This window comes from Sceloporus occidentalis, unplaced genomic scaffold (genome assembly GCF_023333645.1).
Source record: "Sceloporus occidentalis isolate IW3139 unplaced genomic scaffold, rSceOcc1.0.p SCAF_39, whole genome shotgun sequence".
NCBI lineage: Eukaryota > Metazoa > Chordata > Lepidosauria > Squamata > Phrynosomatidae > Sceloporus > Sceloporus occidentalis.
The window spans coordinates 7,043,604-7,057,378 of NW_028317019.1; the positions used below are offsets into that span (position 1 = coordinate 7,043,604).

At 44.5% G+C, this 13,775-nt stretch overlaps 1 protein-coding gene across 1 annotated transcript; it reads left to right on the forward strand.

Moving 5' to 3' along the window:
* Window positions 1-409: 409 nt before the first annotated feature.
* Window positions 410-8,299, forward strand: LOC149290500 (uncharacterized). The gene is made up of 4 exons (XM_089489351.1): window positions 410-482; window positions 1,971-2,069; window positions 6,436-7,199; window positions 8,282-8,299. The coding sequence occupies exons 1-4, from the start codon at window positions 410-412 to the stop codon at window positions 8,297-8,299; spliced, it is 954 nt and encodes a 317-aa protein (XP_089345477.1).
* Window positions 8,300-13,775: the final 5,476 nt, after the last annotated feature.

Here is a 13,775-nt window from a genome sequence, read left to right on the forward strand (position 1 = left end):
TTACAATCGATTCAGGCTATATCTGCACTACAGAAATAATCCAGTTTTAAAGTGTGTTAACTCTTCTGGCTCCATCCTATGGAATTCTGAGATCTGAAATTTGTTTTGGCAGGAGAGCTCTCTGGTAGAGAAGGCTAAGGCGGGTTACAGACCGCCAAAAAATACGTATAGAATACGTATTAGGGTTAGTAAGGGGCGGTGCTTCCGCACCCCTTAACCCTAGTACGTATTCCATACGTACAATATGGTGATGGCCATTCCACATGGCCGCCGCCATATTGATGTAACGGACGCTGTGCGTCCGCATGTCACGCGGCGCTAATGACGTCGCGAGTGCAACATTGGTGCCTCATGACATCATTAGAGTGCCACAGAAAGAAGCTCAATTTTGGAGCTTCTTTTTTTCTCCATGCGGTGTGGCTACTGCGGCTCTCTTACAGAGCAAGTGGCGGCAGCGGCAGACCGCCGCAAAGTGGCAGACTGTAACTTGCCTTAGTGTCCCAAAGGTAAAGTCCCACGATTCCATAGCACTGAGCGGTTAAAGCAGTGTCAAAGTGCTTTATTTCTTTAGTACGGATGCAACCTTCTTGGGAAAGGGACTAATGCTGGGTTAAAGCACTGGGGACCTCTGAAGGCTTCAGCAAATCATTTATTTATTTATGATGCACCCATTTCACATCAAACTACAGGGACATAACCAGGGCCCTCTCCAATTCCCCATCCCCTAATCCCTCTCCACTCTAAGAAGGCATGGAGTATCTGTTGTTTAGGGGAGCTGCAGTGAATCTATGCTAGGTCCAGGGGGCTTTGTTTGGTGCAGAGGGAGGAAGGGGACATCCACCTCTTCATCTGCCCAAAGAAGGCATATGTCACCTGCGTATGTCACCAGCAGGATGCTGTTCTCTGTGTCTTTGAGTGCTGCAGGGTTTCTTGCCAAGCCAATCCTAATCCTGGTCTCTTTTCTCAGGAACTTCATCTCGGCCTCCTTATACACGGCTTTGGGGCCTCTCTTGCTGGAAGTGACCAAGTGCAGGACCACCAGGACCCCTGCCCTCCTGATGGCTGACACAGAGGACAAGCGGAGGGAGCAGGTCTCCAACAGAAAGAGGCTGCTGAAGTACAACAGCTCTTTGGTGAGTCACTATCTTATTAGCTTCATCTGTGTCACTGCTGGGCCAATTTATGAAAAGAAGCAAATCACATACTGTCGGAGTTTGGCAGAGACAGTCCTGGTTAATCCTCTGTGACCCCACCTTTTCAGGGGCTTTCCTCCTACTTTTCTCTTCTCAGTTCAATTCAGTTCCTGAGGGCAATTGAGTTTGCAGCCCATCAACTCAAAAGTGGGGAGAGAAGAGGATAGAAGGAGACAGGATATGGCCCTTCCTAGGAGGCTGAAGCAAAAGCAAACTGCTGTTCCCTTCCTAGATTGTGTGATCTTCCTCATAAACAACTTTGGCCATCTTCACTGCCTTCTGGGTTGCTTATCCACATGTGTCTTGATTTTCCAATCTCTGAAATGTTGGGGGCTATGGGAGAACATCTCTGGATCTAAATATGGGGTGGGCCCAGTGGCCCTCAAGCCCAGAGTGTTCCTCAGAACTGTTATTAAAAATGAAGTTTGCCTCTTAAATGTGGCAAGAAATGTCTAAATGCACCATAATTCTTTAGTGGCAAAATGTATTGTATGTGTTGGGATAGTCAGTATCCTAATGCATCTTCAATATCCCAGCCATGGCCTAAATTATATTATGTATTATATTGCAAATTATATTGAAAAGATTCAAGACAAACTGGATCTCAAAGGCAGTAACTATTTTCTTGCTGACAGAATTTAAAGTTTATTTCCTGGACTGAATTCTAAAGCGATCAAATAATATTTGGATGCACCATGTGCTTTCCTCCCCTTTTGCTTCGTCACTCTCTGGATGAGGGTTATTTTCTGTTGCAGGTGACCTTTGCGGATGTGGCAGTATATTTCACTGAGGACGAATGGAAACTGTTGACGAAGAAGCAGAGACTTATGTACAATTATGTGATGATGGAGAATTATGAGAATGTGGCCTCTGTGGGTAAGGAACCAGAATCCACTAGCATTATAGAATCACAGAGTTGGAATAGACCACAAGGTCCATCCAGTTCAACCCACTTCTGCCATGCAGGAATACACATTCCAGGCACCATCCAGCCTCTGTTTAAATAATGCCAAAGAAGAGGACTCCACGAAACTGTAAGGGAGTATATTGCACTGTCGAAGAGCTCTTACTGTCCCAAAGTTCCTGCTAATGTTTAGGTGGAACCTCTTTCTCTCTTGCTTGCATCCATCGTGGTGCCTCTTTTTCTCTGTCACAGCAGAAAGCAAGCTTTCTCCATCCTCAATACGACCCTTTCCAATATTTAAACATGGATATCGTATCCGCTCTTAATTTTCTTTTCTCCAGGGTAAACATACCCAGCTCTCTAATCCACTCCTCATAGGGCTTGATGGTTTCCAGATCCTTCACCATTTTGGTTGCCCTCCTCTGGGCATGTTCCAACTTGTCAACATCTTTTTTGAATTGTGAGACCCAGAACTGGACACAGGATTATTCCAAGTAAGGCCTGACCAAAGCAGAATAGAGTGGCACTATTACTTCCCTTGATCTAGAAACTATACTCGAATTGATGCAGCCTAGAAACAAATTGGCATTTTTAGCTGCCGCATCACACTGTTGGCCCATATTGAACTTGTGGTCTACTAGGAGTCCTAGATCCCTTTCAAGCATAGTTTAATTGTGATAGCAACATCCTGTAGAATATTTGAATTTATAGTTTAGTGAGGCACTATTGCTCTCCACTTTATAAGTGGCCTGTTACAGACAGGCCAAAATAAAGCTGCTTCGAGTCACTTTGGAGGTATGGTATTTCAATGATGCATGCATCCTAAGAGTCCAAACGCCGCACCAAAGCCATGCTCCGGTCCTAAGGACTGGAGTGCAGCTTTGGTGTGGCTTTTGGACTCTTAAGACTCATGCATCATTGAAATCCCATACCTCCAAAGTGACTCGAAGCAGCTTTATTTTGGCCTGTCTGTAACATTGTAAACTGCCAATTGTCAGAATCATCTTCTGTGGTTCATTCATAATGGTATTGGTTTTTACGGGGGATTGTTAGTATTTTAAATGCTAGTAGTTTTAAGTAGTTGGTACGGATATTGGGGCCTAGAATGGATGGGGAAAGGAAGCAGTTGTGGACGCTCTTAACTGACTGGTTTGTGAGCTTTGGGTGGCAGACATGCCCCAGGAGAGAAAGGCGTATGTGAACGGTTGGAGAAGAAGGAAAGAGGTACTTTGGCAGCCAGGCTGTTTAGGGGCTGAAGGGGGAGGAAAGGGGGGCGTGAGAAGGTAGTTAACGATGGAGGGAAAAGGTTTTGACGCTTCAGAGATGCTTAGACATGTTAATGGATGCTTCTGCCTGAGTTTCTCAATAAATCTTTTGGTGCAAGCAAAGGACTTTTTAATTCCACCCCCAGATATCACACAGGGTTCTAGGATTTTGTGCATTTATCCCCGAAATGGTACTCAGCATATCTTTGAGTATGTTTCCTACCTTTTTGGCCTTCTTCCAGCCTTTTCAGGTGCTGGAGAGGCTTTTTGGGGGAAATACCTCCCTTGGCCCTGCAATGGCTCAGAGAAGGCCCAACAGTGTCAAAATGGCCTCCACTTCCCGAAAGAGATGCAATGAAATACAGAGGGGCAAAACATTATTGCTATTTTAAGGCAATACAATATGCAGTTGTCCCCGAGAGCCCATGGGGGCCAATGTGACCCCCTCAATCCCCAACAGTAGCCCATCCTTGTCTTAGAGATGTCTTAAGGCTGTTTTAAGACTGCTACCTGGTGCTTGACCCTCACCAGAATTGGAGTCCAGGTCCCAGCCCCCTTGCTCTGCCTTTCCCAATGAGTTATTTGTATTTTGATTATACTGCCTTTATCAACAAATGAGCCTCAAAGTGTCCCTTTCATGCATCACATAAATGGGTGTGTGTCTGTGATAGAGAGAAGGAGGGAATGTGAAAAACAGAAAGGCAGGAAAGAGATGGTGAAGGTGAGATGCTGAAGCAGTGCAGATGGGCAAGAAGGAAGGTTGGAGAGCGGAGGGAGAAAGGGAAAGGGATCAGGCTTAGGGCGGAAAAATGAATTGCACAGATATAGGCTGGGGGACACCTGGCTGAATGAAACTACGTGTGAAAAATATCTAGGAGTCCAAGTAGGCCACAAGTTGAACATGAGTCAACAGTGCGATGTGGGAGCTAACAAGGCCAATGCAATTTTAGGCTGCATCAATAGAAGTATAGTGTCTAGAATCAAGGGAAGTAATAGTGCCACATTATTCTGCTTTGGTCAGGCCTCACCTGGAATGCTGTGTCAGTTCTGGGAACCACAATTAAAGAAGGACATTGAGAAACTGAAGCGTGTCAAAGGAGGGCGACTAAAATGGTGCAGGATTTGGAAACCATGCCCTATGAGGAACGATTTAGCTAACTTGGGATGTTTAGCCTGGAGAAGAGAAGGCTAAGGGGTGATATGATAGCCTTGTTTAAATATTTGAAGGAATGTCAAGGTTGTTTTCTGCTGCTCCAGACACTAGAGCACAGAACAATGGATGCAAACTGCAAGAAAAGAGATTCCACCTAAACATTAGGATGAACTTCCTAACAGTAAGGGTGGTTCAACAATGGAACAAACTCCTTCTGAGATTTTGGTGGAGTCTCCTTCCTTAGACGTCTTTAAACAGAGGCTGGATGGCCGTCTGTCGGGGATACTTTGATTCCTGCATGGCAGAATGGGGTTGGACTGGATGGCCCTTGAGGTCTCTTCCAACTCTTTGATTTTAGGCCTCTGGGATCTAGGAGGGGAAGGCAAGAGCAAAGCCAGGATTGCCTAGCTCTGTGCGGAGAGGAAGGGACCTCTGGGAAGGGCCAGGAGAGGGGCCTTGGAGATTGGGAGGCAGCCACCAACCTCAAAGATCATCATCATAATAATAATAATTATTATTATTATTATTATTATTATTATTATTATTATTTACCTGCCTCTCTTGAAATAGCGAGGCGGTATTACAACCGTAAAATAGCCACAAAACAACAATAGCATCCAATTTGCACACAGAAAAAAACCAAGTTGCTTAAACTCAATTTGGGACAAATAAAAACATTGTTCAAAATGCACAATTGCATTCAGAAGTGGAATTTTTCATTAAGTTCTTTACAAGAGGTCGGGTGGGTAAGTCTGCCGGAAGAGATCCGTCTTAACTGCTTTCTTGAAAGCATCCAAGGTGGTGATAAGACGGATCTCCTCCAGAAAGTTTTTCCATCACTTGGGGGCCATGACTGTGTACACTCTGTGAGAAATTGTTCTTAGCCTTACCTTTGGGTAATCTAATAGATTCTTCCCAGATGTTCTGAGATTGTGGGGCAGATTTTGTAGGGAGAGGCATTCTCTCAAGTAGCTCAGGCCCAAGCCATGTAGGGCCTTAAAGGTAATAACCAACACTTTGTATTGCGCCCGGAAGCTAATTGGCAGCCAATGTAGAGATTTTAGAACTGGTGTCATATGGTCTGATCTAGATGTTCTGGTGACCGATCTGTCTGCCGCATTTTGAACTAACTGAAGCTTCCGAACTTGGTACAGACGTTAGCCCCATGTAGAAAACTGAATTTAAGAAATGAACTTTAAATCAGGCCCTTGTTTTCATACATATTAAGGGTTCCATTTAGCAATTATGAGCAATGTCTATGAAGAGAAAGGGCAACACAAAAATTAAATTTTTCTATAATGTTTATTTTCCAACCTGAGCTTGCTTAGCTCTGTGGTTGATTCCAGAAGCCCTTTGTCACTCTAAATGCTGGAGTCTGGGGAGGATACTCGCAAGTGCTATGCTTTTAGGGGAATTTCATACTTAGCTCAAAAGAGAGATTGAGGCAACAGTGACCTCGGGATTCATCCCAACTATACCAGGCCTGAAAGCTCACAGAACTCCAGAGTCCTCTCCTGGTGCCACACAGCATGAAGCCTCCTCTGCAGTTAGCTTGCATCATGCCATGTGCTCTGACTCAACACTCTATGGCAGTCTCACAGGAAATGATGCCACTTTTCAATTCAAATAGTTTTACATATATTTAATGGAATATTTTTCAATGGCCTGACTATCTGCTTCTACTGATTTCCTCATGGCAGTTCCCCTTCAATCTCTTCTTTGGTAGGTCCTATGAGTAAGGATACAATCATTATATGGATTTGGGGTCATCCAGAACAGGGTCATGCTCAGGGCACTCACACCAACTTCGTTAATTTAATCTCACATAGGGAGGGGTGAATGTGGGGCTAAATCTTGGGGTAAGACTTTCTTTTCTTAACACTGAGATTCAGTCTTGTCTGTCATTGTCCTCCTTTACAGAAGAAGTTGTCAGTCATGAGAGAGTCCACACAAGAAAGAAGTCACATAAATGCCAAAATTGTGGGAAATGTTTTGCCTACAAGTCAGTCCTTGTCATGCACCGAAGAGTCCACACTGGAGAGAAGCCATACAAATGCCAGCATTGTGGAAAATGTTTTTCTCGGAAGTCAAGCCTAGTGACACATCAGAGAGTCCACAAGGGAGAGAAGCCATACAAATGCCAGCATTGTGGAAAATGTTTTTCTCGGAAGTCAAGCCTAGTGACACATCAGAGAGTCCACAGAGGAGAGAAGCCATACAAATGCCAGCATTGTGGGAAATGTTTTTCTCGGAAGTCAAATCTACTGACACACCAGAGAATCCACAAGGGAGAGAAGCCATACAAATGCCAGCATTGTGGGAAATGTTTTTCTCGGAAGTCAAATCTACTGACACACCAGAGAATCCACAAGGGAGAGAAGCCATACACATGCCAGCATTGTAGGAAATGTTTTTCTGACAAGTCAGCCCACCTGAGACATCAGAGAGTCCACACAGGAGAGAAGCCTCACAAATGCCAGCATTGTAGGAAATGTTTTTCTCAGAAGTCACACCTAGTGACACACCAGAGAGTCCACACAGGAGAGAAGCCTCACAAATGCCAGCATTGTGGGAAATGTTTTTCTTCAAAGTCACACCTAGTGACACACCAGAGAGTCCACACAGGAGAGAAGCCTCACAAATGCCAGCCTTGTGGGAAATGTTTTTCTCAGAAGTCACACCTAGTGACACACCAGAGAGTCCACACAGGAGAGAAGCCTCACAAATGCCAGCATTGTGGGAAATGTTTTTCTCAGAAGTCACACTTAGTGACACACCAGAGAGTCCACACAGAAGAGAAGCCTCACAAATGCCAGCCTTGTAGGAAATGTTTTTCTCAGAAGTCACACTTAGTGACACACCAGAGAGTCCACACAGGAGAGAAGCCTCACAAATGCCAGCATTGTGGGAAATGTTTTTCTGACAAGTCAGCCCACCTGAGACATCAGAGAGTCCACACAGGAGAGAAGCCTTACAAATGCCAGCATTGTGGGAAATGTTTTTCTTCAAAGTCACACCTAGTGAGACATCAGGGAGTCCACACAGGAGAGAGTCCTCACAAATGCCAGCATTGTGGGAAATGTTTTTCTGACAAGTCAGCCCACCTGAGACACCAGAGAGGCAACACAGGAGAGAAGCCACACAAATCCATGAAGTGAATGAACATTATTTTTGTAAAGATGGAATACAAAGATATTTTTTCAATCCAGCGGTGTTTAAAAGCCCTTATGAATTTATTTGTAGAGTTTTTCTGTCCATACGTCTGTTTATGTTTTAAAGTTATGTTTTGTTAAGTTTAGGTTTTAATTGCTACTAGTATAGATAATTGTTTTGAGTTACAAATTTGGCTGGGGATTATGGGTCATGGTTTAGGTTAGTTAGATGGGGGGCTGGGATTTGTTGCAGCTAGTTAGAAAAGCAATGATAGCATTCAGAATTTGTGGAATGTTGGCTGAAGAAAGTTGGGGACCGGTAGTAACAGAAAGGGAGCTAGTTTCTTCAAATGTCTGGGGCAGGGAGAGATTGTGCGTGTGAGAAGGATGGCAAAGTGGGGCTGGTTAATAGTGGGGGATAGATGGTGAGAATTGTGGGTGGGGTTTGGAAGAGGGTGGAATTTAAGGTTTGGGGTTTTAATATATTCTGGTAGTTCTGGCTTAAACACTGAATTTTTGATATGTGTTTTCAATAAAGTTCTTTGCTGTTTCAACACACTGGTCTCTTTGATGCACAGAAGTTGTGAATTTGCACAAAACTTTGCCTTCTACAGCTCACTATGATGCTTTAAATGACTATTTCACAGATAATATCTCTCAGATAAGAGCCAAATTGGATGTCAGCATTATTGCAGTGGTTGTAAGTAAGGTGTCCATAAGTAAGATCATACTGGATCAATTTGAATCTGAGTACTGAGGATGTGGACAAGCTCCTTGGAAGTGGGAAGAGGAGAACTTGCCCTCTCAACCCTTGCTCTTCATATATCACCTGAGATATATCATAGATGCATCTCTTAGTTAGGGCTATTTTCCATCTTGATTAAAAGAAGCTGTGGTACGGCCGTTTATGGAGAAGCCTTCCCTAGATCCCTTGGACATGAACAATTACAGACCAGTCTCCCATCTCCCATTTCTAAACAATATGATTGAGAGGGCAGTTGATCTTCATCTACAAGAGGTCTTGGATGAAGCAGATTATCTGGACCCATTTCAAACAGGCTTCAGGATGGGATACGGAGTCAAAACTGTTATGGTTGCCTTAGTAAAAGATATTTTCTTCAACAAGCTTTATTATGCAGCTTGTCTCAAACGGTTAGAAGAATGGTTCAAATTAGAAAACAAGAATTTATTGAATATAGAAAAAGCTAACCTGAATCTTGGTATACATGCATATATGTGGTATACAAAACCAGAAGATAATAATACTTTTAACCATCATGTTATAAGAAGATCATTGCTTAAAGTATGGTATAAAATGAGACATCAATTTTGGGTGTCATTGCAAGAAGCCTATTACAATAGAACAAAGGACAAAGATACTCCATGGCTAAGATACGGAGATTTAATAAACAAAACACCAGAAGGAAAATACAATATGAAATCTATGGAAGAACTTAATGAAAAAGGAAACATGAAGGATTGGTTTTTATACAACCAATTAAACAATCGTTTTAAGGCAGACAATAAAGCTCCTGGGTTGACGATGGATAACAACGAAATCGATAAAATTATGATGGACAAAAAAGGTAAACACATATCCAAATATTATAAACTATTAAAAGAAAGAGATCTAGAAGATGAAATTATTAAACACAGCATGGTAAGATGGGCAGGTGATATAAATAAAACTATAACTGTAGAGAAATGGGGAAAATCATGGAAAGGAACAAATGAATTCACTCTGTGCCTAAACTATAAAGAAAATGATATCAAAATGTTATACAGGTGGTATCTAACACCCCAAAAACCCACCAGATATACAAAACTGGTAATACTAAGTGCTTGAAATGTGGGGAACCCGAAGGAAGCTTCTTTCATATGAAGTGGACATGCATTAAAGCTAAAGGATTCTGGCAAAGGATTCATGGAAGCATCCAAAACATTCTTGATATAGATACAGTGCATCCTCCCCATACGCGGCTTTCTCATATGCGGACTTGAGCGTACGCGCTCAAGCCGTGGGGCGTGCGTGGGGCGGAAGGGGCAGCGTGTCCCATTCAATTGAATGGGCGCATGTGCCCGTTGCGCCCTGCACCCCACCGCGCTGCCGTGCATGAGCCCCATTGTTTCCAATGAGGCTTGAGCATAGGCGGAATTCGCCTTACGCAGAGGGATCCAGAACGGATCCCCCGCGTAAGGCGAGGTTCCACTGTATTCCCTTTGAACCAAATTTATTTTTACTAAACATGACACACAACATAAAGTCAGTAAAATACAACAGAATTGTTTTATATATGGTCTCATGTGCAAGGATCTTATGTGCTCAAGTTTGGAAATCTACAGTTAATCCTTCTGTCAAACATTGGTTGATTAAGATACATGAAGCTAGAAATATGGATATAGTATCTGCCTTACTAAGAGGGAAATCAAAAGGATACTTAGAAATGAAATGGAGTTGTCTTAAAACATTTGGAGAAAAGGGTGATAAAATTCCATTAAATTAATAGTTAATATTTGGTCGATATTTGGTCATTTAAATACTATCATGGGAATATCTCAGTGTAATAAACATTTTTGAAAATAAAAAAGACACACATCATTGTTGTGGGGAGCGCCACACACCGAGTTGTATAGCCACATTCTGTGCTCTCCTGGCCTTGCTGCTGGTGAGCCATTGACAGTTCGAGGGTGACGGCACGCTCTAATGCTACAATGGTAAAAGGAAGTGTTTAGACTTTGCTTGTTGTTTCTTGCTCCCTTCACCCTTAAATATAAGGCCATTCAGACTACATTTTACTCTGGTTCCCAAACCGATTTAAAAGTTGGAAGTTCACACTCACACCAATTTTAACACAACTCGATCAGGGGCTTGCACAAGAGATCCAGGGCAATTCCCTCTTAGCGCGGTTTTTCTGAAAGCGGACTATTGACCCTTTCTTTTTGGAAACAACCGGCTCTTCCCTGCTGCCGGTTGAGGCAAAGGGTAGTAGGAACTTGTTTCTGGGGAGATTCAATATGGGGCACCCAGATCTGCCCAGTTCTATCCAGGGCAAATGAGGGAGTGGGAATGGGGCCTTTGTGACCTTCCTGGTGCTGGTCCTCCAGGTGAGCGATGCATTGGGCAAGGAGACCCTCTCCTCATTGCCTGCAGCCTTTGGTTCTGCTGGAGGGTCTCTTCTCCAGCATCACCTGGAACAACGGACCAGAACAATGGACAACAACACATGGATGTGTGTTTGTGTATATACATATATGTATATATGTGGAGGCATCTCTACATACCCATAGATATCTGTCTGAACGTCTGCATGTGTACACAAATGTGTGTGTGTGTGTGTGTGTGTGTGTGTATACACATTTATATATACTCTTCTACTTGCATACAATTTAAACATAAGCAAATGCATGGAGAAATATGTGTGTAGATATGCATGCACATGGATGCACCTGCGCATGTATACACCCCCACGTTCTGGTCAACATCAGCATGTATATATAATGATAAATGTATATATGTTTAGTTCCGGTCATAACAGCATAACTGTCCTGCGATTACTGTAATTGGAATTTTTATACTTTGTGATGTTTTTATGATATGTATTTTACACATGATTTCCTCCTGAGGACACTCTGAGTGGCTGCCATTGGCTGGAACCCCCCTCCCTCCACCATCCCTGGCCCTGATTGGCTGGAGTCTCAGTCCCTCCCACCATCCCTGGCCCTGATTGGCTGGAGTCCCAGTCCCTCCCACCATCCCTGGCCCTGATTGGCTGGAGTCCCTCCCACCATCCCTGGCCCTGATTGGCTGGTGTCCCAGTCCCTCCCACCATCCCTGGCCCTGATTGGCTGGAATCCCAGTCCCTCCCACCATCCCTTGCCCTGACTGGCTGGAGTCCCAGTCCGTTCCACCATCCCTGGCCCTGATTGGCTGGAGTCCCAGTCCCTCCCACCATCCCTTGCCCTGATTGGCTGGAAAACCTGTCCTTCCCACCATCCCTTGCCCTGATTGGCTGGAAAACCTATCCCTCCCACCATCCCTCGACTATTTTGTGTCCCAGCAGCCATTTTGTGCTGCTTGGGACTGTGGGGAATAATGTTCCAGAACCTTCAGTATCTCTTTCTTCTCCTGAGGCTCCAGAGTCAAAAAAGGAGGTCTGGACACTAACTGTCCGGAGGTCTTCTTTCCTCCAGTTTCTTCCACAAAGGAGGAATTGAGGGTTGTTTCTCTTCTCTCCCTTCCTTTGGAAGCATCTTGGTTCTTTCCACACCTGCAGAAAATACAAAGTGTTTTTATGTGCACACATTTATGCAATCTTTCATGGACCACCGAAAATACAATTCAACAGCTCTAAGGGCAAATCAAACCTGAACCTGACCTAAAATTCAAAATAAATCTGTTGGAAAGCAGGATATTAATTATTGATTAAATTATTATTATTATTATTATTATTATTATTATTATTATTAGTCTCGCCTCCAAACCCTCAGAGAGACAATCTTCCGAATGCTGCAAGAGACAGTTCACTGGGCCTTTCGGGGCGTAGAGACCAGCATCCTTAGCTGGCATGAGGACAAAGATGGCGTCTACACAGCGCACTCCCTGACTCTTCCCGCATGCCGGTGTGATCCTGCACATTGCACCACATCGCAGGTGACGTCCCAGCATTCCTCTGGTGCTACATTCAGATGACGCAGTGCCAAAGGAGTGCAGAAAAGCCACACCATTGGTGGATATGGCATTTTCCCCTGGCACAGAAAGGAGCTCCTTTTTGCACAACAGAAAGGCCACATCAGGGCCACGGCGTAACCTTATCATAGTGCAAAAAGGAGCTGCAAAAAGCAGTGTGTTTGCCGTGGCCCTGATCTGGCGCTAAAAGGGGCGGCCTGTACATCTCCTTAATTTCCAGAAAATGGGGCTAGGATTGGAGTCCTAGGGTTGGCCCCAGCCTTCATCACTCCCAAAGATGTCAATTGGAGTAAATCATGTGTCTGATTTTAATGGGTCTGTTTTTTTCTTGAAATAATCTACATAAAATCATAATGTATAGATAGACAGCAATAACAACAACAACAACCCAATAACAACAACCATAGCAACTGCAATATTTAAATGTCTATATTTAATGTTTCCCATTGCCTTCCCCTAAGGCTGAGAGAGTGTGACCCAGAGAGTTTCTATGATGTAGTTGGGATTCAAACCCTGATCTCCAGAGTCGTAGTTCCACTATGCTCAAACCACTAGGCCACACTGGCTCCTACAAAATGGACATCGTTTCACTGGGCCATTGTATGTCATGGACTTGGCCCAGCTTCCTCATCCATGGAGGTCATTTTATAAGCCCCCTTCTCCTCCTCCATTTCCAGGCCCAGCTCCTGCTGCATGCCTTCCAACTCTCCCAGTTTGGCAGGGACCCTCAACTGGTTCATCCTCTGCCCTTCTACCTTTTCAGCTGCTCTTCAAAGGCCACAGTTTCCTCCTCCTGCTGCCATTTCTCCCCTTCTTTTGAGCTCACTGCCATTGTTGCAAACTGAGTCCAAAGGGCAAAAGGAGTCTGCCCTCCATGAAGACAGCCAAGGAGAAAGGAGAAGAGGGGCCCTTCAGAGGCTCAGGCAAAAGCAAACAGCTGCAGCCTCTCCTAGTTTGCCTCTCCTTCCTAAGAAAGAACCTTGAAGTCTTGATCATATTCTGAGGTTCCTTGGTCCCAGCCTCCCTTTGATTCTCTTGGATCCCTCTCCAAAATCTCATGGCCCCACAGAGACTCCCAAGAGAGGAGAGGAGGCCTGGCAGCCGGAGAAGAGGGGAGGAGGAGGGGGGCTTCCTTGCTTCCAGCCCCCAAAGCTGCCTCCCTACAGAAGACCCTCCAGACCCCCATCCTTGGCTCCAAAATGGGGGCTCTTCCCTTCAGCCATCCGTCTCACAGAGGAACCAAATTTGGGGGTCCCCCATCGCCATCTTGAGGCACCCACCTTCCCTGTTCTGCCAAGGAAACCCAGAAGGAGCCCTTCTTCTTCCTAAGCAGCCAATGGTCAAAGCCACCAGCCTTCTAGATCCCTATTCAGGCTCCAAGCCAACCGCCAGCCTTTCCCAGAATTCCACGCTCTCCCTCC

Bases quoted from the DNA above. Each gene is read 5' to 3' on its own strand.
- LOC149290500 (XM_089489351.1), top strand. From the start codon at position 410: ATGCGGTGTGGCTACTGCGGCTCTCTTACAGAGCAAGTGGCGGCAGCG. The intron at 483-1,970 runs GTAACTTGCCTT...CGGATGTGGCAG, and splicing joins CCGCCGCAAAGTGGCAGACT to TATATTTCACTGAGGACGAA. The intron at 2,070-6,435 runs GTAAGGAACCAG...CCTCCTTTACAG, and splicing joins TGAGAATGTGGCCTCTGTGG to AAGAAGTTGTCAGTCATGAG.